At 43.1% G+C, this 24,537-nt stretch overlaps 1 protein-coding gene across 1 annotated transcript; it reads right to left on the bottom strand.

The window, feature by feature from the left end:
• Window positions 1-3,288: 3,288 nt before the first annotated feature.
• LOC111981184 (NF-kappa-B inhibitor alpha) lies at window positions 3,289-12,648 on the bottom strand. The gene is made up of 6 exons (XM_024012353.3): window positions 11,712-12,648; window positions 11,508-11,625; window positions 4,503-4,704; window positions 4,291-4,379; window positions 3,857-4,102; window positions 3,289-3,721 (listed from the first exon to the last, which is right to left on the bottom strand). Exons 1-6 carry the CDS (start codon window positions 12,200-12,202, stop codon window positions 3,677-3,679), a joined length of 1,191 nt encoding a protein of 396 aa, XP_023868121.1. The 5' UTR covers window positions 12,203-12,648; the 3' UTR covers window positions 3,289-3,676.
• Between the last annotated feature and the right edge of the window lie 11,889 nt (window positions 12,649-24,537).

The following is a 24,537-nucleotide window of genomic DNA, read 5'->3' on the forward strand; positions in this document are numbered from 1 at the left end:
CATTTGTATGTATCCATGAGTTAGAGGTAGTTTCGCGAGCCAATGCTAACTAAAGTTAGCGCAATGACTGGAAGTCTATGGTATCTACTAGCATGAAAAAATGCATGAAAACTAGTTGTCTCTCGTTGAATGACAACAAACACTTCATTATGTTTCCACTCCTGCTATGAGTAGTACTGTTGACCAATAACGACCAAGGGACGTAGACTTCGGCTACCGAACTTCGACTACCGAACTTCGATTTGCCTCAAAAATAATTCACGAACAGTTGTAAAAAAAAAAACTGCTGAAGACCAAAACAAACAAAAACATCACAAAATGTTGTCATAATATCTGCGCAAACTATTTTGACTGGGAAGCATACCGTATGCTTCCCAGTCAAAACAGTTTGAGCWTGGTAGGCATACAGTAAACTTTACCGTGTGCATCCTACTCTAAACAGTTTGAGCATGTATTTATTTTAGTTTCGTTTTGGTCTTCGGCAGGGTTTTTTTCTGGCTGTTCGAGCACACAACCGTTTTTCTTGAGGCAAGTCGAAGTTCGGTAGCCAAAGTCTATGCCCCTTCATCGGTGATTGGTCAAGAGTACTACTTTCGCACATGTACAGTATGTGTAGATAGTACAGTTTAGGTTTTCAATATAATCACAAACCATTTCTGCATATTTGTTATTGATTTGGACACGTTAAAACCTTTTAATTGTAACTACATGTAATTTAAAATGTAATCTACGTTACCCCCGAAAGTAATTACTTATAATGAGAGGACTATGAACAATAACTAGTAATGCTGCATACTCCAAGAGAGGTTAAAATCTCACCTTTCTGGTAAAAAAATAGTTATAAATTGCTGACGTGCAGTGACTTTTGAGGACACAAGCTCAAGTACACAGTACAAATATGATGAAAATGTGAAATATTGTATGACGCGTTTTCTTTTCAACAAAACAGTATGAATAAGGCTTAAAATGACATTCTAAATATAGTATAATACAATTATAAAACTCCAAACTATAAGATTTCACCATCCTTATAACTGTAAAATACATATATGTTTACTGTTTGAGAAAATGTACATATTTCTAAAGGTCTCTCTTGATCAAAACATCTGCCCCCACCACTGTGAATGTCACACAGAGCTCTAGCTTGGCTTCCTGAATTCGTTATGAACTTTCCTTTCATATCATATTAATCTTGTCCATCTATGACAAACAGAACGTATTTTTGGGGTCTTAAAATCTATGAATTATTTTTTATTAATGCAATAAAGGATTGCAGGCATGTGCTTTGTCAGTGGCTGTGACATAGGGTTCAGCCAGGAGTTGAAGGAGTCGGAAGAGCGAATGAAACGGTAGGAAGGACATCCCAGCGTCAAGTTGTTTCAGATTTCACACAGGCACATAAAATATACGGTACTACTGTGTCCGTGGGAACAAGGGCTATTGCTCAATGGTGTTCACAGGTCGATTTATAAGTGAAAATGTTGAACGGAACCGGTACCAGAACTATGCAAGTCCCCATCTAAGAGGTTTTTAAAGCTGTGTTTTGACATTGGTCTATTTATCAAAATGTCTTGTCAACGGGAAGCAGCGAAAGCATAATTTTCTATTTACGTTTTAGGAATATTAATAGAACTTTCAACATTAATTTCCAATGGTATTGTACTTAAGCAGGTAAAAACTGCTGAATGAGTCAAAAAACGTGCTGCAATTGATTAATTTTGATGATATGCAAGAAATCAACAAATTGGGTTTGCCCAGCCTACTCAGAGTATTCCATATTTTGTAACTATATAATACGTTTTCATCTGTTCCAAAATTTAAAAAAAAATCTGTTTAAAAAGGGACTTTTCGAAATTGTCGACCTTCATTCATATTCATCTCCAGTACAACCCCGACATATTGTCTACAGACAATACCCCATAATGACAAAGTGAAAATATGTTTTTAGAAATGTTTGCAAATAAATGCAGAAATATCTAATTTACATAAGTATTCACACATCTGAGTCAATGCTTCATAGAAGCAGTTTTTCTGGGTAAGTCTCTAAGAGCTGTGTCAAACTCTTTGCAAGTTAAACCATGAAAGTATGCATAACATAGCCTCGGGTTCCGGATGCTGTAACTGTATCAAAGTAGCGCATGGAAGTAAAGTTAAACTACAACTGAATCAGAATCTATACTTTTGCGTGTTCAGTGAGAATAAACAGCAGACACTGCACAGCCTCTTAATACTGTATTTATTTTAGTTTTAATTACAATAATCATGTAGACACCATGCTCCTGCTGACGAGCAAACACAGAGGCGTCCTAGCCTGTCAAATCACCAGTCAATCCTTCAAAATAATACAAAAACGGCAAAATGCACAAAGCGAATATACACCAGATTCTTTTAGACCAGGGATCTCCAACCCTTGTTCTGGGTGGGTCCCTGTGTTTGCTTCTTGTAGTTCCGTCTTTAATTGGTGAACTGTACATAAAATGGACTGAATGACAACATCACTCCAGGGACAATCAGGCCCTGGTTAGAGCACTCCTGTTCAGGGATTGATCCATTACTGAAATAGTTGGATCACTTCACCCATGCGATAGGTCAAATATCAATTCATGTAGACTTGCAGAGGTTCTCGAATAAGTGAAATTATAATTTATTTTTCAACTGGAAGCAAAGATGATTTAGTACCAATGTGTTGAGTTTGCCCCTCCTTTCTCTTTCCATCCCAAATGAACTACTTACCTTGGCATGCATTAACCTCTACCTGATGTACATTCACATCTTCCCCTAACCCTGAACCGTTAATAATGCAAACATCTCAGATAATCCAACTACTTTAATCCCAAACCCACATCTCTTATCTATAGCCTAATTTCACAATTAGCATTGAGAATTTTTTTATATAAATCCATGCAGCTAAAGATCACCATCAGAGGCAATAAAATAATCATCAAGTGGTTATTTAAACAGGGGGGGGGGGGGGGGGGAAGTCCCCAAATGCCAGCTATATCTGCCCCTTAGCAATAGCTTGAACTTAAAACATACAGTATGGGTTATTTGAGAACTTAATCGAGCTGCAATTTTTTAGCTTATAGAGACATATTTAAAAAATAATAATAGACAAATCTAATCCAACTGGTCTGTGTTACAGCACACTGCAGTATCAATGTGTTACTGGGTATTTAGACATCAAAACCTTTTCTGACTTTGCACCATAGATTACCCTGAAGATGGGTATCAGCAGCCCATCTGAGCAGTGGAGTTGCATGTGAGCCAACGGTGGGGTGGGACATGTACAAGAGATGTGGCCACTAGTGGGCGGGGCCATGATTTGAGTTTGACAGCACACAGCTGAGTCCATGGTTGGATCATTCTCCCATGCTTAGAGTAGGCAACACTAGTCTTGGCAAGCTTAGCTCCAGATAGACACTAAAACCCATGTGATCCAACTAATATTAGCTTGCCCTCTGCACAATTTAAGGGAACTAATTTGAAGCAGGAACAACTGTGATAAGCTAATTCGAACAACTTAGTTCCTGACTGGGTTGAGAACTGGAGTTCCCCAGCAGCCTTGATATATACAATTTACAGGCACACATACATACACGAACCACACAATCTACATCTATAGCTTAGCCCAACAGCAGCGCCATGACTCCATGTGGCTTAGTGTCCATGTTCATGGTTAGTGCACTCGTTGTCCATTGATAACAACGTCATCAAACTCTTCCTACAGGAGGAAAACAGAAGAGCAGAGTTAATCGTCATGGAGTCATAAACCCAATAATAACACTTACAGCCATGATAGACAATGTGTGCTCAAACATGTACAATGCTAACTGTAACTGCCCCAGACCCCCCTCACATCTTCGCTCTCCCTCTCCTCTGCTTCCTCATCCTCTTCATCCTGGACCTGTGTGTCAGAGGCCCCTCTAGCCTTGAGCAGGGCCTGTACCTCCTTGTTGGGCCTGTGCAGGGCGCAGTAGAGGGCCGTGTGGCCTGCATAGGAGGGCTGGTCTACATTGGCCCCCCCCTGCAGCAGCAGCTGCACCAGCCTGGGGCTCTGGGACTCAACGGCCCAGTGTAAAGGGGAGCGGCCTGAGCCCAMGTCCTGGGGGGGTAGGAGGGGAGAGAGGCATCATCATAACCTTTAAGTGTAATTATCTTGCTCATTAGGTAAGGGGACCTTTAATAATGAGTTTGATGGATGAAGTACTGAGGCATGTTGGAACCTAGCGGGCATAGAGGACCCACTCTGTCTTCATCAGTCTGATACAGTAACTAATGTGGGCTACTCACCCTCTGGTTAACATTGGCTCCTGCATCAATCAGCATGCTGATTATGTCCTCTTTGCCCCTCTGTACTGCCAAATGCAGTGCACTCACCCCTGAAAGAGAAGAGAGAGCGGAAGGGAGGGTGACATTACAAATAGAGAAACAAAGGTAAGCAGGGATGCAGAGTTTCTAACGTTAAAATAACTGGCTCCATGTCCTCGGGGTGATCCGTGTACCTGAGTAGTTGGTGACATGCAGGTAGTCAGTGCTCTGGCAGTTGGAGGTGATCTCTCGTACACAGTCCTGCCTCAGCTCCCTGACAGCCAGGTGCAGCGGTGTGTTCCCTCCCCTCTCCTGGAGCTCAGCGCTCGCAGCACCCCACAGCAGCCCTCGCACAAACTGGGACTGGTCCACTATGACAGCCAGGTGAAGGGCAGTCTGACAGAGGAAGAAAAGTGGACAAATAGTAACCAAAGGAGGAGATTTGAGAGGGACAAGAAAATGGAAGGTGACGTGTTAATTACATGTTAGTTTCAAGTTTTATTGTCTGGTGCGCAAGCTCTTTCCCAACAATGCAGTAATCAATATCAGTAGTAAAAGAAAAAAAATACTATAAAACAAAGTAGAACAAGAACACACGAGAAACATAAATAAGAACATGAGAAATAAGAACATTAATATGAAGTTGGTCGCCCCTTTTCTGCTAAAAACAACCTCCACTCTTCTGGGAAGGCTTTCCACTAGATGTTGGAACATTGCTGTGGGCACGGATGTTGGGCGATTAGGCCTGACTCGCAGTCAGCGTTCCAATTCATCCCAAAGGTGTTCGATGGGGTTGAGGTCAGGGCTCTGTGCAGGCCAGTCAAAGTTCTTCCACACCAATCTCAACAAACCATTTCTGTATGGACCTCGCTTTCTGCACGGGGGCATTGTCATGCTGAAAACAGGAAAGGGCCTTCCCCAAACTGTTGCCAAAGTTGGATTCACAGAATCGTCTAGAATGTCAATGTTTGCTGTAGCGTTAAGATTTCCCTTCACCAGAACAAAGTGGCCTAGCCGGAACCATGAAAAAACAGCCCCAGACCATGATTCCTCCTCCAAACTTTACAGTTGGCACTATGTATTGGGGCAGGTAACGTTTTCCTGGCATCCGCCAAACCCAGAGTCATCCGTCAGACTGCCAGATGGTGAAGTGTGATTCATCAGTGCAGAGAACGCGTTTCCACTGCGCCAGAGTCCAATAGCGGCGAGCTTTACACCACTCCAGCCGACGCTTGGCATTGCGCATGTTGATCTTAGGCTTGTGTGCAGCTGCTCGGCCATGGAAACCCATTTCATGAAGATCCCAACAAACAATTCTTATGCTGACGTTGCTTCCAGAGGCAGTTTGGAACACGGTAGTGAGTTTTGCAACCGAGGACAGAATGTTTACGCACTATAGCACTCGGCGGTCCCGTTTTGTGAGCTTGTGTGGCCTACCACTTCGTGGCTGAGCCGGTTGCTCCTAGACGTTTCCACTTCACAACAACAACACTTACAGTTGATCAGGGCAGTTCTAGCAGGGCAGAAACTTGACGAATTGACTTGTTGGAAAGGTGGCATCCTATGACGGTGCCACATTGAAAGTAACTGAACTCTTCAGTAAGGCCAATGTTTGTCTATGGAGATTGCACGGCTGTGTTCTCTATTTTATACACCTGTCAACAATGGGTGTGGTTGAAATAGCCAAATCCACAAATTTGAAGGGGTGTCCACATACTTTTGTATATACAGGGTCAGTACCAATACCATATTTACAATGTGCAGGAATACTGGCGTGGTAGGGCTAGATATGGAGAGGGCACAAGAGGTTGGTGGCACCTTAATTGGGGAGGACGGGCTCATGGTAATGGCTGGAGAGGAATTAGTMGAATGGTATCAAATACATCAAACACATTGTTTCAGCATTTATTATGAACCATCCTCCCCTCAGAAGCCTCCGCTGGTATAGGGGTAAGGTGACTTGGCGTCAGGATATAAGATCAACAGAGTAGCAGCAGAGTATGATGATTGTATGCGAGTGTGTGTGTGTAGAGTAGGTATGAATGTGTGGAGTGTTGTGTGTGAACAAATGAAGTGTGTGCACGCGAGTGTGTGTGTGTTGGAGTGTCAGGATCAATGCAGATAGTCCGTGTAGCCATTTTGTTAGCTATTTAGCAGTAATAAATCCCCCATTGTGAAATCCCCATATGCTGGCGTGGCAGATCTAGGTTCAGTAGAGCAGTGTAACCCTTAGCTATTAGCAATGCTGGTGTATTTATTCAATCACTTTTTCACAGCATCCTTTTTGATTTAAACAAAACTTTCCATATGCGTTTGCCCATGGAAGAAATGTTCAGAAATMGACTTTTTGGACCTGATTGCCAAAGTATTCAGGAGATAGAGGTGCTCAAAGTTGACCCAATTGCATACCCCACCATACCATGAAACATCCATCTCTTCATCACTGGAAAAGATAAACAGTTGAGATTGTAAGCATTTAGATATCAAACAGGGTTGGAAAATGTTTTGTAATAAAAATGTAACCTTTAACATCAATTGTCCCAAAATTTGTAAACTCCGATTTTCACCCATATGTTTTAGCTTACTTAGACCCTGAGGTTGGTTGTGTTACATCATCTGAGGTTGTGTTGTAACCGCCATCAGTTGTGACAGAACATACTCTTGAATACAGGGTGGGTGAAATAATGTACTTTACAAAAATATACAGTGCTTTCGAAAAGTATTCAGACCCCTTGACAATACTCCATAATGACAAAGCAAAAACTGTTTTGAAATTTTAGCAAATTTATKAAAAATAAAACAMAAATATCTTATTTACATATGCATTCAGGCCCTTTGCTATGAGACTCGATATTGAGCTCAGATGCATCCCGTTTCCATTGATTTTCCATGAGATTTTTCTACAACTTGGGAGTCCACCTGTGGTAAATTCACTTGATTGGACAGTCCCACAGTTGACAGTGCATGTCAGACCAAGCCATGAGYTCGAAGGAATTGTCCGTAGAGATCCGAGACAGGATTGTGTCGAGTCACAGATCTGGGGAAGGGTACCAAAACATTTCTGCAGCATTGAAGGTCTCCAAGAACACAGTGGCCTCCATCATTCTTAAAATGGAAGAAGTTTGGAACCACCAAAACTCTTCCTAGAGCTGGCCGCCCAGCCAAACTGAGCAATCGGGGGAGAAGGGCCTTGGTCAGGGAGGTGACCAAGAAGCCAATGGTCACTCTGACAGAGCTCTAGTGTTCCTCTGTGGAGATGGGAGAACCTTCCAGAAGGACAACCATCTCTGCAGCACTCCACCAGTCAGGCCTTTAAGGTAGTGGCCAGACGGAAGCCACTCCTCAGTAAAAAAGGCACATGACAGCTCGCTTGGAGTGGCCGAAAAGCACCTAAAGGACTGATGAAAGCAAAATTGAACTCTTTGGCCTGAATGCCAAGCGTCACACCTGGAGTAAACCTTGCACTATCCCTACGGTGAAGCATGGTGGTGGCAGCATCCTGCTGTTGGATGTTTTTCAGCGTCAGGGACTGGGAGACTAGTCAGGGTCGAGGCAAAGAAGTACAGAGAGATCCTTGATAAAAACCTGCTCCAAAGTGCTCAAGATCCCAGACTGGGGTGAAGGTTCACCTTCCAACAGGACAACAACCCTAAGCACACAGCCAAGACAACGCAGGAGTGGCTTCGGGACAAGTCTCAATGTCCTTGAGCCCGATCGAACAACTCTGGAGAGACCTGAAAAATAGACGTGCAGCAACGCTCCCCATCCAACCTGACAGAGCTTGAGAGGATCTGCAGAGAAGAATGGGAGAAACTCCCCAAATACAGATGTGCCAATTTGGTAGTGTCATACCCAAGAAAACTCTAGGCTGTAATTGCTGCCGAAGGTGCTTCAACAAAGTACTGAGTAAAGTGTCTGAACACTTATGTAAATGTGAGTTTTATTTTTTATACATTTGCTCAATGTAGATTGAGGTTGGGAAAAAAACGATTTAATCAATTTTCGAACAAGGCTGTAATGTAACAAAATGTGGAAAAAGTCAAGGGGTCTGAATCCTTTCTGAATGTACTGTGTGTGTGCGTGTATACAGACACACTACCTGTCAAAAGTTTTAGAACACCTACTCATTCAAAGGTTTTTCTTTATTTTTACATTTTAGAATAATAGTGAAGACAAAACTATAAAATAACATATGGAATCATGAAGTAACAAAGTGTTAAACAAATCAAAATATATATTGGAGATTCTTCAAAGTAGCCACCTTTTGCCTTGATGGCAGCTTTGCACACTCTTGGCATTCTCTCAACCAGCTTCACCTGGAATGCTTTTCCAACAGTCTTGAAGGAGTTCCCACATATGCTGAGCACTTGTTGGATGCATTTCCTTCACTCTGCGCTCCGACTCATCCCAAACCATCTCAATTTGGTTGAGGTTGGGGGATTGTGGAGGCCAAGTCATCTGATGCAGCACTCCATCCCTCTCCTTCTTGGTAAAATAGCCCTTACACAGCCTGGAGGTGTGTTGAGTCATTGTCCTGTTGAAAAACAAATGATAGTGGGACTAAGCGCAAACCAGATGGGATGGCGTATCGCTGCAGAATGCTGTGGTAGCCATGCTGGTTAAGTGTGCCTTGAATTCTAAATAAATCACTGAGTGTCACCAGCAAAGCACCCCAACACCACCTCCTCCATGCTTCATGGTGGGAAATACACATGCAGAGATCATCCGTTCACCCACACAGCATCTCACAAAGACACAGCTGTTGGAAGCAAAAATCTCCCATTTGGACTCCAGACCAGACAAATTTCCACCGGTCTAATGTCCATTGCTCGTGTTTCTTGGCCCAAGCAAGTCTCTTCTTCTCATTGGTGTCCTTTTAGTTGTGGTTTCGTCACAGCAATTRGACCATGAAGGCCTGATTCACACAGCCTCCTCTGAACAGTTGATGTTGAGATGTGTCTGTTACTTGAATTCTATTAAGCATTTATTAGGGCTAATGAACTTATCCTCTGCAGCAGAGGTAACTCTGGGTCTTCCATTCCTGTGGCGGTCCTCATGAGAGCCAGTTTCTTGATGGTTTTTGCGACTGCAACTTTAAAAGTTGTAAAAATGTTCTGTATTGACTGACCTTCATGTCTTAAAGTAATGCACTGTCATTCCTCTTTGCTTATTTGAGTTGTTCTTGCTATAATACGGACTTGMTTTTTTACCAAATAGGGCTATCTTCTGTATACCCCCCCACCACCACCTTGTCACAACAACTGATTGGATCAAACGCATTAAGCAAAGAAATTCCACAAATTAACAAGGCACACCTGTTAATTGAAATGCATTCCAGGTGACTACCTCATGAAGCTGGTCAAGAGAATGCCAACAGTGTGCAAAGCTATCATCAAGGCAAAGGGTGGCTATTTGAAGAATCTCAAATATATTTTGATTTGTTTAATACTTCTTTGGTTACTACATGATTCCATGTGTGTTATTTCATAGTTTTGATGTCTTCACTATTGTTCTACAATGTATTAAATAGTAAAAATAAAAACCCTTGAGTAGGTGTTCTAAAACTTTTGACCGGTAGTGTGTGTATATTTTTTTTTTGTAAGAAATTATAAAAACTATTTGACAACCCTGTTTGTAAGCTTTCAAATGATATGAATCTCAACCGTTTATCCATTACAGTGGTGAAGACCTGGATGTTTCATGGTATGCAAAATGGGTCAACTTCAACCACCTTTGTCTCTTGACTGTTTTGACATTCAGGTCCAAAAAGTCAGTGTTCTGAGCACTTCTACAATGGGCAAATATGTATAGAAGGTTTTGTTCAAATCAAAAGGGGTGCTGTCAAGTGATTGAATTAAAATAGATTTAACCTACAGCGTTGCTCCCTATTGTATTGAGTTGCACAATAACAGTCTTCGGGAAGCCAGAAGTTAAATAAAATTCCATTTCAACTTACTGTGCCAGTGGGCAGGACGGTTGGTCATTAAAAGCCCGGGGAATTTGTTAAAATATCTGAAAGGAACATATTACTTAACAGACTTTCCAAATGTGTGTCTGTTCTAGACCCACGTCCTCTCTGCTTACATCATGTCAAAATAAGTCCCCCACAAGATATTCATTGATCGTGGACTTCAGGAAACAGCAGAGGGAGCACCCCCCTATCCACGTCGACGGGACAGCAGTGGAGAAGGTGGAAAGTTAAGTTCCTTGGCGTACACGTCACAGACAAACGGAAATGGTCCATGCACACAGACAGTGTGGTGAAGAAGGCCTCTTCAACCTCAGGAGACTGAAGAAATTTGGCTTGTCACCTAAGACCCTATCAAACTTTTACAGATGCACAATTGAGAGCATCCTGTCGGCTGTATCACCGCCTGGTACGGCAACTGCACTGCCTACAACCGTAGGGCTCTCCAGAGGGTGGTGCGGTCTGCACAACGCATCACCACGGGCAAACTACCTGCCCTCCAGGACACACACACAGCACCCGATGTCACAGGAAGGCAAAAAAAAAGATAATCAAGGACAACAACCACCCGAGCCACTGCCTGTTCACCCCGCTACCATCCAGAAGGTGAGGTCAGTATAGGTGCATCAAAGCTGGGACTGAGAGACTGAAAAATAGCTTCTCTCTCAAGGCCATCAGACTTAAACAGCCATCACTAACACAGAGGCTGCTGCCTACATGCAGACTTGAAATCATTGGCCACTTTAATAAATGGATCACTAGTCACTTTAATAATGATGTTTACATATCTTGCATTACTCATCCCATATGTATATACTGTATTTTATACCATCTTGCCTATGCCTGCTAAGTCATTGCTCATCCATATATTTATATATTCTTAATCCATCACTTTACTTAGAAGTGTGTATAAGGTAGTTGTTGTGGAATTGTTTGATTACTTGTTGATATTGCTGCACTGTCGGAACTAGAAGCACAAGCATTTCGCTACACTTGCATTAACATCTGCTTACCATGTGTATGTGACCAATACAATTGTATTCGATTTTTTTCCACATATGGCACACTTGCAGGACTTTTATTTTGACATGAGGTTAGCAGAGAAGAAGTGGGTCTACAACAGACCTACATTTGGAAAGTCTTTAATAATACATTTCTTTAGATATTTTGTCTCAAATTTCCCCGTAAATACTCCAGTGTTGCTAATGCAGCTATGTGTCCTTGTGCTTACCTGTCCCAAGTGGTTCTGGATGTCCAGGTAAGGCACCCAGCTCCTGTCCAGCGCTATCACCCCCAGAAGGTACTGTACAAAGGCCCAGTGCTCGTGAATAAGAGCCAGGTGAAGAGCCCTATGAGCAAAGGAGGTGTTTGAGATAAGTACAAATAGCCAACAAATTGCTGTTCACCATGTGAATAGTAAGGAGAGGCTTCTCACGTGTCTCCATCCTCAGACACAAAGTTCAGTGTGTTGAACATCTCTCTTCTCCGTTTTTCCTCCTCTGGGATCAGTGCCGCTTGCCTCCCACTGTCATCCACTGTGTCACTGATAACTGGTTCATTCAGGTGCATGGTCCCCAGCCCCTGTGATATACTCCCCATAGTCTCATCTGTAATTGAGTCCCCTATAGCCGAGTCCAACCTCTCTTCACCCCCCGGTGAACTACAGTCCATGGGGCGCTTGTCAGTGTCATCCAGTGATGGGTAGGAGGTCGTGTACGGAGGGGACCCGGGCACCCATGTTTGGGATGTCTCGTTGCTGAAGGGGTCATCCAGACTCAGCGCTGCTCCACTCAGACAATCTAGCCCACTGTCGCACCAATCCTCCGGTGTAGAAGTACACAGAGCGTCGTGTTTTTCAAGCCCGAAGTGAAGTTCAGGCCGTGTAGGCAGCTTTCCAGAATCGCACCTGGGCTGAATACCAGCCATTACGAATACCGTTGCTAGCTAGCTATGCACTTTTTTTTTTTTTTATATAGATTCCTCTGCAATAATGGCAATAACAGCTGGTTAAAATTGGTCTATATTTACTTTTAGTAGCTAGCCTGATAGCAAACTGTCTAAAGAAAAGTAACAACCTAACGTTAGCTGTGCTGTCAAGCTGGCAGCTTGACAGTAGCAGTTGGCTAGCTTGCAAGCTAAAGTGCTAGGACCAGGCTAAGAAAACAGCGCAGGGCGCTGCACCTAAGCTCTAACTGATAAAGTTAATCTTTTAAAAGGTTATTTAAGGAGTAAAATAAATGTTACCGTCTTAAGCTGTTTTCAAGTCAAGGCGTCTTGCTAAAATAGTTGTCCTGGGGAATTCCCAAGCCTCTCCAGGCTAATGTTAGAAGGATCAAAATACAGTGAAAGTAGGTTCTGCGCGCATGCGTGTAATTGCATATCCGATTGGTCCTTTATTACTGTACTGCCACAGACAAAAAGGGAAACCTGGTTAGTTACCAGCAGAGCTCTAAATACTGTACATGGCCTTTTCATATGTACAGTGAGATAGTCAGATAATAAATTATTCATTTCATTTTTCGCTTCATTCATCTCAATAAATATATTACTTTACAGACAATTGCTGGGTTTGCCCTGAAAGCCTGCTTTATATTGCATATGTGTGTGTCTTCTTAAGCGCATAATAGTCCAAATGATCTTGATCCTTGATACCACCATCAATTCATGTGATTGTATTAACTGTTATAATCACTGAATGAACAAAGATCTGGAGGAAAAAATTTAAAAAACACTAAAAGTCAGATGGATTTTAGGAGGGTATCGTATCCACATCCACAGGATGGCGCCAGAGGTGTACACGAAAACACCGTTTTAATTCCTCTGTTTTATCTGTAAGCAGATCATTTCTCAGGATTCATTACTAATTGCAACTAATTTGTTGAATGCAATAACGGTATGAAATATTCAATTTCAGAAAAAGGCCAAAAGGAAAATAAGAAAATTCAGCAAAGAAAGATGCTACAAGACATGATTATGGTATTTCATGGTTAATTTTGTGTGAAAAGGAATACCTGAGTGTCAGAGAATGCAGAGGGTTGTTTGAAGGTGAGTAAGGTGTGTGTGTGTGTGTGTGTGTGTGTTGTTGTGTGTGTGTGTGTGTGTGTGTGTGTGTGTGTGTGTGTGTTGTGTGTGTGTGTGTGTGTGTGTGTGTGTGTGTGTGCGTGTGCGTGCGTGCGTGCTGTGCGTTGCGTGCGTGCGTCGATGCGGCGTGCGTGTGTGTGTGTGTGTATATGAATGAATGAGAGAGACACTCAAATCATAACACCTTAATGAATTCTCACCTCCAGTATCACCATCCAACAGAGGTGAAAGAAGTGATAGAGAGAAAAATGACATGGTCTGACGGACATTATGTCAGTCTGAAAAAGAAAGAGGACCAACCACTGCCATAACCTGGCATGCAGGTCCTTCTGTTCAGCCATTACAATGAGTATGTCCTCCTATAGCTCCTCCCACCAGCCTCCTCTGGTGTGGGGGGGATGGTTTTAGTGATTGGAGAGAAAGGGTTTAGAAAAAATGGCAAAGTAAATTAATTTCAACCAGCTAGTGGCCCATGGAAAGGCATGTGTACWGTGTAGAGATGTTGGAGGTAGCAGGGTTAAGTTCAGCACAGCACAGCAGCATGTGGCCGTGCCAAAGATGAACTGCTGCTGCAGATGAACATATGGATAATTAGCATGGGAGCTGAGCTCAGCCTGGTCGTCCTGCTCTGTATGTGAGCGGAGAGGAGGCGCTTCCCATGGGAAGCCCATGATTTGGTGCTGATGGGGGAGGGAGAGATCACCAATCTACACTACAGCAGCTCTCTGAAAAGTGCTGGCCTGTGCTCTTCTGTGGACATTCTTCAATGCTGGCAGCAGCACAAGAATCCCCTCCCCACCCACCCCTTCTCCATCCTACCTCGACCACCCTTTCCCCAGATCACTGTGGTGATCTCATTTACAGTCAGTGGAAGATCTTACAGGAGAGAGATAGTGAGGTTAAAGGAGAAGTTGACTTTATTTTAACCAAATCTATTTGCGATGTAAATGTAAGTTATATTCCATTTTGTGCAACTCGATCGATACTTCTCTGTGTAGCCCACAATACTTTTCCCGCACAAAATGGAATATAACGTTGCTGATAAAGTTAGCATTACACAAGTTCATGTGTACAACATTTAATAAAGACCTGCATCACTATACTGAGAGCGTTGTCATTTCTTAAAATGATGTATGTGGGTGTTTTTAGAGCCTTTTTTCGTGTTTTTCTGTGCCCCTTCAACCGCTGAACAAGCATGAAGTATATTGCTGATGGGGTACGTTTCTCAAAAACAACTGTCTGGGCACTTCTATAAACATGCCATTTATATTGATAATAGACATTTCGTTCAAATAAAGTTAACTTCTCCTTTAAGTAAGCAAGGACTATTTTAACAGCAGTAGTAACAGACTACTGAGTTCTACAGGGGTGCTCATCTGCTCTAACCCAATATGATGTGTGTGTGCGTGCTTGTGAGGTTCTGTTTGACCTCTCCTCTGAAACTGAATGTGATGAAGGATATATGTGCTCCTACTGTAACTGACTCTACACTGCTCAGGCCTTCTGTGTTTTGATTCATTTAGGCACTAGCAGACTTGAAAAGAACTCTCCAGATGTGCCTTAAATCAAGCATGGAGGACAGGAGACAGAAGGGTATTTTGGGAATCAAGACTACTTGCGGGAAGAAAAAAAATCAAGATGAGAACTTTGAGACCATTTGTGTTGGCCCGAAGTGCTCCCTTATTGAATATCACCAAGTATACATGTGTGTATGAATGACACTACTGTAGAGTGTATTATCTGTAAGAGTCACAGTAGAAACGATCAGTGGTGAAAAAAATACTCAATTGTCATACTTGAGTAAAGGTAAATATACCTTAATAGAAAATGGCGCAAGTAAATGTCACCCAGTAAAATACTATTTGAGTAAAAGTCTAAGTATTTGGATTTAAATGTACTTAAGTATCAAAAGTAAATGGAACTGCTAAAATGTACTTAAGTATCAAAAGTAAAAGCATAAACCATTTCAAATTCCGTATATTAAGCAAACAAGAAGGCACAATTTGATTTTTTWAATAATTTTTTTTTATTGACGGTTATCCAGGCGCACACTCCAACACTATTTACAAACGAAGCATGTGTGTTTAGTGAGTCCGCCAGATCAGAGGCAGTAGGGATGACCAGGGATGTTCTTTTGATGAATGTGTGTGAATTGGACAATTTTCCTGTCAAAATGTAACGAGTACTTTTGGGTGTCAGGGAAAATGTATGGAGTAAAAAGTACATTATTGTCTTTAAGAATGTAGTGAAGTAAAAGTAGGCAAAAATATAAATTGTACAGTAAAGTACATATACCCCCAAAAACTACTTAAGTAGTGCTTTAAAGTATTTTTACTTAAGTACTTTACACCACTGGAAACTGTTATTGTATCTCTAGCAGGAGTATAGGAAATTGATGTTGTTGAATATCTGAGCGTCACTGCGGTAATGATATTATTGAATATTTCTGAAAGTAATAGAAGTAGGAGTATTTAGAATAGTTATGATAGTCAATGTTATTGTATGTCACCTCTGAGAGATAATGTACCAGGAGTCTGGGGAAATAGCTGTTATTGAATATCTGAGCATCACTGCAGTAATGATATTTTTGAATATTTCCTGAAAGTCACAGCAGTAGGAGTCTTTAGAATATCTATGAGAGTCACGGCAGTAGTGTGTTAGGAGTCTTATTGAATAACTGCTAGGCTGTGTTATATGTGGCATTGGGAAGCTGGTCTGTTAACAGAGTGTTTTAAACCAGCCTATGACTCTTTCTTCTGGCTGTGAATCACAGCCCTGGGAGATGGACTGCCTGAGGTGGGTGTGCACTGTGTAGCTCTCTGCATCCGCTAGACAAACAAAGAACACCAAACGGAGCAGAGAGTTGACCTGGATTAAGGCACCATGATAGATGTCTCCTACATGTCATAATCGGAGGCAGTCCAGGAATTCAACGGTTAATTCAAGCTTTGTATAGCTGTTGGCATATGCTAAAATCCTTTTCACATCTTTAATATATATAATGGTATGAGGGTAGCATTTGATAATAGAATGCACACCCACTCAGTTTAAAAAAACAAAGAATCAGCAGAAATTAGTCATGACTGCTCTGATCATCCTCATCATGCAAATAGTCCGTCAATCTCTAACCACAAAGTAATGAGGGGAGACTGTTCTGTGTATGCTGCACATAGCCAGTCAGTATTACATACACTGGCCATTTATTTGTTTGCTGTAATAGCTGTATTGGGCATAAACTAGAAGATTATGTCCACTTAATTAAACCAGACTCATTAAGAAAGAAGAAGTGTGTGTGTTTTACATTTGAGTCATTTACCAGACGATCTTATCCAGAGCAATTTAGTTAGAACATTCATCTCAGGATAGCTAGGTGGGACAACCACATACAGTCATAGTGAGTACATTTTTCCTCAAAGTAGCTATTAGCAAAGTTAGAGCTAGTAAAGGTGGGAAAAAAGTCAAGTGCGAGTGTTAGTTCACAAAAGGTATTATTCTTTTGAGGAGGTGGGGGCACTGTGGGATTATTTAAGATACTCTTTGAAGAGGTAGGGTTTCAGATGTTTTCGAAGATGGGCAGGGAGTCTGCTGTCCTAGCTTCAGGGGGAATCTGGTTCCACCATTGGGGTGCCAGGACAGAAGAGCTTGGACTGGGCTGAGCAGGAGCTGCCCTCCGTAGGGGTGGGAGGGCCAAGAGACCAGAGGTGGCAGAACGGAGTGCTCAGGTTGGGGTGTAAGGTTTGAGTATAGCCTTAAGGTAGGGAGGGGTAGTTCATCTTGCTGCTCTGTAGGCAAGTACCATGGTCTTGTAGTCAATGCGAGCTTCAACTGGAAGCCAGTGGAGTGTGTGGAGGAGTGGGGTGACGTGAGAACATGGGAAGGTTGAACACCAGGTGGGCTGCAGCGTTCTGGATAAGTTGCAGGAGTTTGATGGCACAAACGGGGAGCCCAGCCAAGAGCAAGTTGTAGTAGTCCAAACGAGAGATGACATGTGCCTGGATTAGCACCTGTGCCGCTTCCTGTGTGTGAGGTAGGGTCGTACTCTACGGATGTTGTAAAGCATGAACAAGTCACTACTTTGATGTTTGCAAAGACCGACAGGGTATTGTGCAGGGTCACGCCAAGGTTCTTTGCATTCTGGGAGGGGGACACTGGAGTTGCCAACCGTGATGGAGAGGTCTTTGAGCAGTTAGGCCCGGGAGGAAGAGCAGCCCCGTCTTGTCGAGTTTGAGCTTTAGGTGGTGGGCCAACAACCAAAAAGAGATATCTGCCAGGCACACAGAGATGTGTGTCGCCACTTGGGTGTCAGAAGGGGGGTGGGGAGGAGAACAGTAGTTGAGTGTCATCCGCATAGCAATGATAGGATTGACCATGTGAGGACATGACAGAACCTAGAACAGAGCCCAGGGGACACCAGTAGTGAGAGTAAGTGGTACAGACCCTCTCCACGTCACCTGGTAGGAGCAACCTGTTAGATAAGATGCCATCCAAGAGTTTGCAGATCCTGAGACGTCAAGCCCTGAGAGGGTGTAGAGGAGGCTCTGATGGTTCACGGTGTCGAAGGTGGATGAGAATAAAGGAGAGAGAGTCAGTTTGGCAGTGCGGAAAGCCTCCGTGACACAGAAGAGCAGTCTCAGTTGCGTGACCTGTCTTGAAGCCTGACTGGCTGGGTTAAGAAGATTGTTTTGAGAGAGAAAGCAAAAGAGTTGGTCAGAGACATCATGTTCAAGCATTTTGGAAAGAAAAGGGATACCGGTCTGTAGTTGACATCAGAGGAGTCCAGTGCTAGTTTCTTGAGGGGAGTGACTCGGGCCATTTTTAAGTCAGAGGGGACACAGCCAGTGGTCGGGGATGAGTTGATGAGAGAAGTGAGGAATGGTAGAAGGTCTCCAGAGATGGTCTGGAGAAGGGAGTAGGGGACGGGGGTCGGGCGGGCAGGATGTCAGATGGCTGGACCTCACTAGTCACAGGATTTCATTTGGAGAGAGAGGGGAGAAAAAGGCAAGGTGTAGAGTAGTTGTGTGTGAGTGGGACCAGTGAATGCAATAGACTGAGTGAATGAGGAGCGGATGTCGCCAACCTTTTCAAAGTGGTTGACAAAGTCGTCCACAGAGAGGGAGGACGAAGGGGGTGGAGGATTACGGACGCAGGAGAAGGTGGAAAAGAGTTTCCATGGGTTAGAGGCAGAAGATTGAAATTTAAAGTGACAGAAATTTGCTTTAGCAGTGGATATAGAGGAAGAGAAGGTAGAGAGGAGGGAGTGAAAGGATGATAGGTCCTCTGGAAGTGTAGTTTTCCTCCATTTTTTGCTCAGCTGCCCGCAGCCTTGTTCTGTAAGCTTGCAATGAGTCACTCAGCCACGGAGTAGGACGGGAGGTCCGAGCCAACCGGGAGGAAAGGGGACAGTGCAAGTCATAGGATCCAGAAAGGGAGGAGAGTAGGATTGAAGAGGCAGTCAGGAGACGGGAGGCAGAAGGATTTAGCAGAAGGTAGAGCTGACAGGATAGAAGTGGAGAGAGAGAGAATGAAGATTGTGGGGTAGGGGCTGAGTGGCTAGGGTTGGAGGAAAGGGAAACAGAAAAGGAAACAAAGTAGTGATCAGAGACCTGGTGGGGGAATTAGCAGTAAGATTAGTAGGCAAATAGAGGGGACTGGAAAGGGGTATTGCCTGCCTTGTGAGTGGGAGGGGACTGGAAAAAGGTTAGGTCACAATAGGCAAGGAGGGGAAAGAAAGAAATGAATCGAAGGCAGATGTCAGGAGGTTGAAGTCGCTAAGAACAAAGAACGCTAGCCATCATCTGGAAATTGTCTTATCAAGGTGTCAAGCTCATTGAAGAACTCTAAGGGCACCTGGTGGCCGATTGTTGTCAGATATGTTAAGCTTGAGTGGACAAGTGACAGTGACACAGTGGCGATATTAGCATGTAAATCTTGGTGGGGCAAAAAAAGAAATTGTATAGTACCAGTCAAAAGCTTGGACACACCTACTCATTCAAAGGTTTGTCATTATTTTTACTATTTTCTACATTGTAGAATAATAGTGAAGATATCAAACTATGAAATAACACATGGAATCATGTAGTAACCAAAAAAAGTGTTAAACAAATCAAAATATATTTTATATTTGAGATTCTTCAAAGTAGCCACCCTTTGCCTTTATGACAGCTTTGCACACTCTTAGTATTCTCTCAACCAGCTTCATGAGGTAGTCACCTGGAATGCATTTCAATTACTAACAGGTGTGCCTTGTTAAAAGTTAATTTGTGGAATTTCTTTCCTTCTGAACGCGTTTAAGCCAATCAGTTGTGTTGTGACAAGGTGGGGGTGGGGGGTATACAGAAGATAGCCATATTTGGTAAAATACCAAGTCCATATTATAGCAAGAAGAGCTCAAATAAGCAAAGAGAAACGACAGTCTATCATTACTTTAAGACATGAAGGTCAGTCAATACGGAAAATTAAGAACTTTGAAAGATTCTTCAAGTGCAGTCGCAAAAACCATCAAGCGCTATGATGAAACTGGCTCTCATGAGGACCGCCACAGGAATGGAAGACCCAGAGTTACCTCTGCTGCAGAGAATAAGTTCATTAGAGTTACCAGCCTCAGAAATTGCAGCCCAAATAAATGCTTCACAGACTTCAAGTAACAGACACATCTCAACATCAACTGTTCAGAGGAGACTGTGAATTAGGCCTTCATCGTTGAATTTCTATGAAGAAACCACTACTAAAAGGACACCAATAAAAAGAAGAGACTTGCTTGGGCCAAGAAACACGAGCAATGGACATTCGATGGAAATCGGTGAAATAGGTGGAAATCTGTCCTTTGGTCTGATGAGACCAAATTTGAGATTTTTGGTTCCAACCCCCATGTCTTTGTAAGATGCAGAGTAGGTGAACGGATGATCTACGCATGTATGGTTCCCACCGTGAAGCATGGAGGAGGTGTGATGGTGTTGGGGTGCTTTGCTGGTGACACTGTCTGTGATTTATTTAGAATTCAAGGCCCACTTAACCAGCATGGCTACCACAGCATTCTGCAGTGATACGCCATCCCATCTGGTTTGCGCTTAGTAGAACTATCATTTGTTTTTCAACAGGCCAATGACCAACACACCTTCAGGCTGTGTAATGGCTATTTTTCCAAGAAGGAGAGTGATGAGCGCTGTGTCTGTCACGCCCTGACCTGAGTATTCTTTGTTTTCTTTAAATATTTTGGTTAGGGCAGGGTGTGACGAGGGTGGTTTGTGTGTTTTTGTCTCGTCTAGGGTGTTTGTACTGTCTAGGTTTTTTTTGTAGATTTATGGGGTTGTGTTCATTCTAGGTGTTTAAGTCTATGGTTGCCTAGATTGGTCCTCAATTAGAGGCAGGTGTTTATCGTTGTCTCTGATTGGGAACCATATTTAGGCAGCCATGTTCTTTGGGTATTTTGTGGGTGATTGTTTCCTGTGTCAGTGTTTGTGCCACACGGGACTGTTTCGGTTTGTTCACGTTTATTGTTTTTGTATTTGTGTTCATGTTCAGTTTTCTATATTAAAACATGGACACCTACCACGCTGCGTATTGGTCCGATCCTTGCTACACCTCTTCAGAGGAAGAAGAGGACGACAGCCGTTACAGTGTCAGATGACCTGGCCTCCACAATCCCCTACCTTAACCCAATTGAGATAGTTTTGGATGAATTTGACCGCAGAGTGAAGGAAAATTTGCCAACACGTGCTCAGCATATGTGGGAATTCTTTCAAGGATTCCAGGTGACTACCTTATGAAGATTGAGAGAATGCCAAGATTCTGCAAAGCTGTCATCAAGGCAAAGGGGGGCTACTTTAAAGAATCTAAAATATATTGACATGTTTAACACTTTTTTGGTTACTACATGATTCCGCATGTGTTATTTCACAGTTTTGATGTCTTCACTATTATTCTACTGTAACGTCTGCTTCCAACTCACACTCTCAAACATGTTGATCCCCTGAACGCAACTCACTCTCTAGATCCTAACCACCTGAAATCTGATCACCTGTTCACACACCTGTATGTCATTATCACACACTATTTAGTTCAGTTCTTTGCAGCCCATCATTGTGAGGTATTGTTTGTTTTGTGACACACTTCTATTCGGAGCTCTGTTTTTTCTGTGACTTAATCCTCCCGTGTATGATAGTGAGGCAGACCAAAACTAACGATGCCTTTTGCCTATTCCCTGCCTGTACCCTAGCATATCGGATTTCCTGTTATCAACCTATTGCCTGATCTCCCAGATGACGTTACTAGCCTTTTCCCTGCCTGTACTGTTGGCTTTTTGGACCCCCTGTGTATGACCTTCTGCCTGCCCCTGGACCCAGCTACCTGCCTCCTCCTGTGGTCCTTTGTAAATTAACACCTGCTGCGCCCTGCGATTGAAACCAGCCCTCTGTCTCCCATCGTGTTCATTGAGACCAACATTTGAGCTTGGCTGTTTTGCATGGTATTTTGGCATTAATACGTGTCACATATCAGCGTGCAAACATTGGAAAAAATATGTTGAGTTAATAAAGCCGCATACAAACATGGTCTCTTTAATTTTCTTGAGTAAGGGACCTCCAAAATGCAGTTGTTTCAGCCTAGCTCAGTGCTTTCTGTGGTGGTGGGGCAAGACAGTAGAAAATACGGCGCATTGCGCAGTGATTGGCTCAGTGTTCTGTCACTTATGGGGACACTACATCACCGCCAAGTCTAACCGTAGAGCTAGCCCCTTGGGTGCTGCCATAGAGTTGCATTAGAAGTGCCCATCCAAGAAGGCTCAAGGTCATTGACCACAGAAAATGTCAAATTACGTTATATCTACAGTCCCTTGTCAACATCATACTTTCAAAATCTAAGCTAGCAGTCATGTATCAAGTCAACAATCTACTGGCAAATCCTTTTTAATACTTGTCATATGAAGAGAAATTATAGATAAAATGTATCGGTGCTCATCGGCCATTGGACAAACATTACACAACGAGTTGGAAGTCGCAAATTCAACAATGAGTGGTTTGGAAGGAATCAGTGGCTAACTGCAAGCATTGCAAAGCAATCATTAAGGGTTTCTTTTCCTAGTTTAAAATTATAAACATTCAACATGGCCATGCTGTTAATGAAGCATGATTTGTGGCCTGCTGGAGGTCATTTTGCAGGGCTCTGGCAGTGTTCCACCTGCTCCTCCTTGCACAAAGGCGGAGGTAGCGGTCCTGCTGCTGGGTTGTTGCCCTCCTACGGCCTCCTCCACGTCTCCTGATGTACTGGCCTGTCTCCTGGTAGCGCCTCCATGCTCTGGACACTACGCTGACCAGACACAGCAAACCTTCTTGCACAGCTCGCATTGATGTGCCATCCTGGATGAGCTGCACTACCTGAGCCACTTGTGTGGGTTGTAGACTCCGTCTCATGCTACCACTAGAGTGAAAGCACCGCCAGCATTCAAAAGTGACCAAAACATCAGCCAGAAGCATAGGAACTGAGAAGTGGTCTGTGCTCACCACCTGCAGCTACTCCTTTATTGGGGGTGTCTTGCTAATTGCTATAATTTCCACCTTTTGTCTATTCCATTTGCACAACAGCATGTGAAATTTATTGTCAATCAGTGTTGCTTCCTAGTGGACAGTTTGATTTCACAGAAGTGTGATTGACTTGGAGTTACATTGTGTTGTTTAAGTGTTCCCTTTATTTTTTTGAGCAGTGTATATATATAATTCTATTGGTTGCAAGATTGTGTATAATCGTTTAAATTGAAAACTACAGTTTTGAATCCGATGTCATTTCGTGTATCAGTTCATGAACCAGTTCATAAATGTAATTGGTACATCAATAATCTCCTCGCAACTATTTTGCAACCTGTATGGCGAGCTGTACATTTTTTGGTCCTTATTAAATGAACTGGTATAACTTTTTTATTTTATCACAATTTTCTTGAATCCCCAAAAACATTTCCACTGCATTTTAGCCCTGACGGCAAAATGACCAGCTGATATCATGTCAGTGATTTCTCGTTAACACAGGTGTGACGTGTTGACGAGGACCAAGGCTGGAGATCACTCTGTCATGCTGATTGAGTTCGAATAACAGACTGGAAGCTTCAAAAGGAGGGTGGTGCTTGGAATCATTGTTCTTCCTCTGTCAATCATGGTTACCTGCAAGGAAACACGTGCCGTCATCATTGCTTTGCACAAAAGGGCTTCACAGGCAAGGATATTGCTGGCAGTAGATTGCACCTAATTCAACCATTTATGGATCATCAAGAACTTCAAGGAGAGCGGTTCAATTGTTGTGAAGAAGGCTTCAGGGCCTCCCAAGAAAGTCAAGCAAGCGCCAGGACCGTCTCTGTACTGGCACCACAGTACAGAGCTTGCTCAGGAATGGCAGCAGGCAGGTGTGAGTGCATCTGCACGCACAGTGGACCAAGACTTTTGGAGGATGCCCTGGTGTCAAGAAGGGCAGCAAAGAAGCCACTTCTCTCCAGGATAAACATCAGTGACAGACTGATATTCTGCAAAAGGTACAGGGATTGGACTGCTGAGGATGGGGTAAAGTCATTTTCTCTGATGATCCCCTTTCGATTGTTTGGGGCATCCGGGAAAAGCTTGTCCGGAGAAGACAGGTGAGCGCTACCATCAGTCCTGTGTCATGCAACAGTAAAGCATCCAGAGACCATTCATGTGTGGGGTTGCTCTCAGCCAAGGGAGTGGGCTGACTCACAATTTTGCTAAGAACACAGCCATGAATAAGAATGGTACCAACACATCTCCGAGAGCAACTTCTCCCAACCATCCAGGAAACAGTTTGGTGCCGAACAATGCCTTTTCCCAGCATGATGGAGCACCTTGCCATAAGGCAAAAGTGATAACTAAGTGGCTTGGGGAACAAACATATTGATATTTTGTGTCCATGGCCGGAAACTCCACAGATCTTAATCCCATTGAGAACTTGTGGTCAATCCTCAGAAGCGGGTGGACAAACAAAACCCCCACAATTCTAAACAACTCCAAGCATTGATTATGCAAGAATGGGCTGCCATCAGTCAGGATGTGGCCAAAAGTTAATTGACAGCATGCCAGGGCGGATTGCAGAGGTCTTGAAAAAGAAGGGTCAACACTGCAAATATTGACTTCTTTGCATCAACTTCATGTAATTGTCAATAAAAGCCTTTGACACGTATGAAATGC

This window comes from Salvelinus sp. IW2-2015, linkage group LG20, assembly GCF_002910315.2.
Source record: "Salvelinus sp. IW2-2015 linkage group LG20, ASM291031v2, whole genome shotgun sequence".
Lineage (NCBI taxonomy): Eukaryota > Metazoa > Chordata > Actinopteri > Salmoniformes > Salmonidae > Salvelinus > Salvelinus sp. IW2-2015.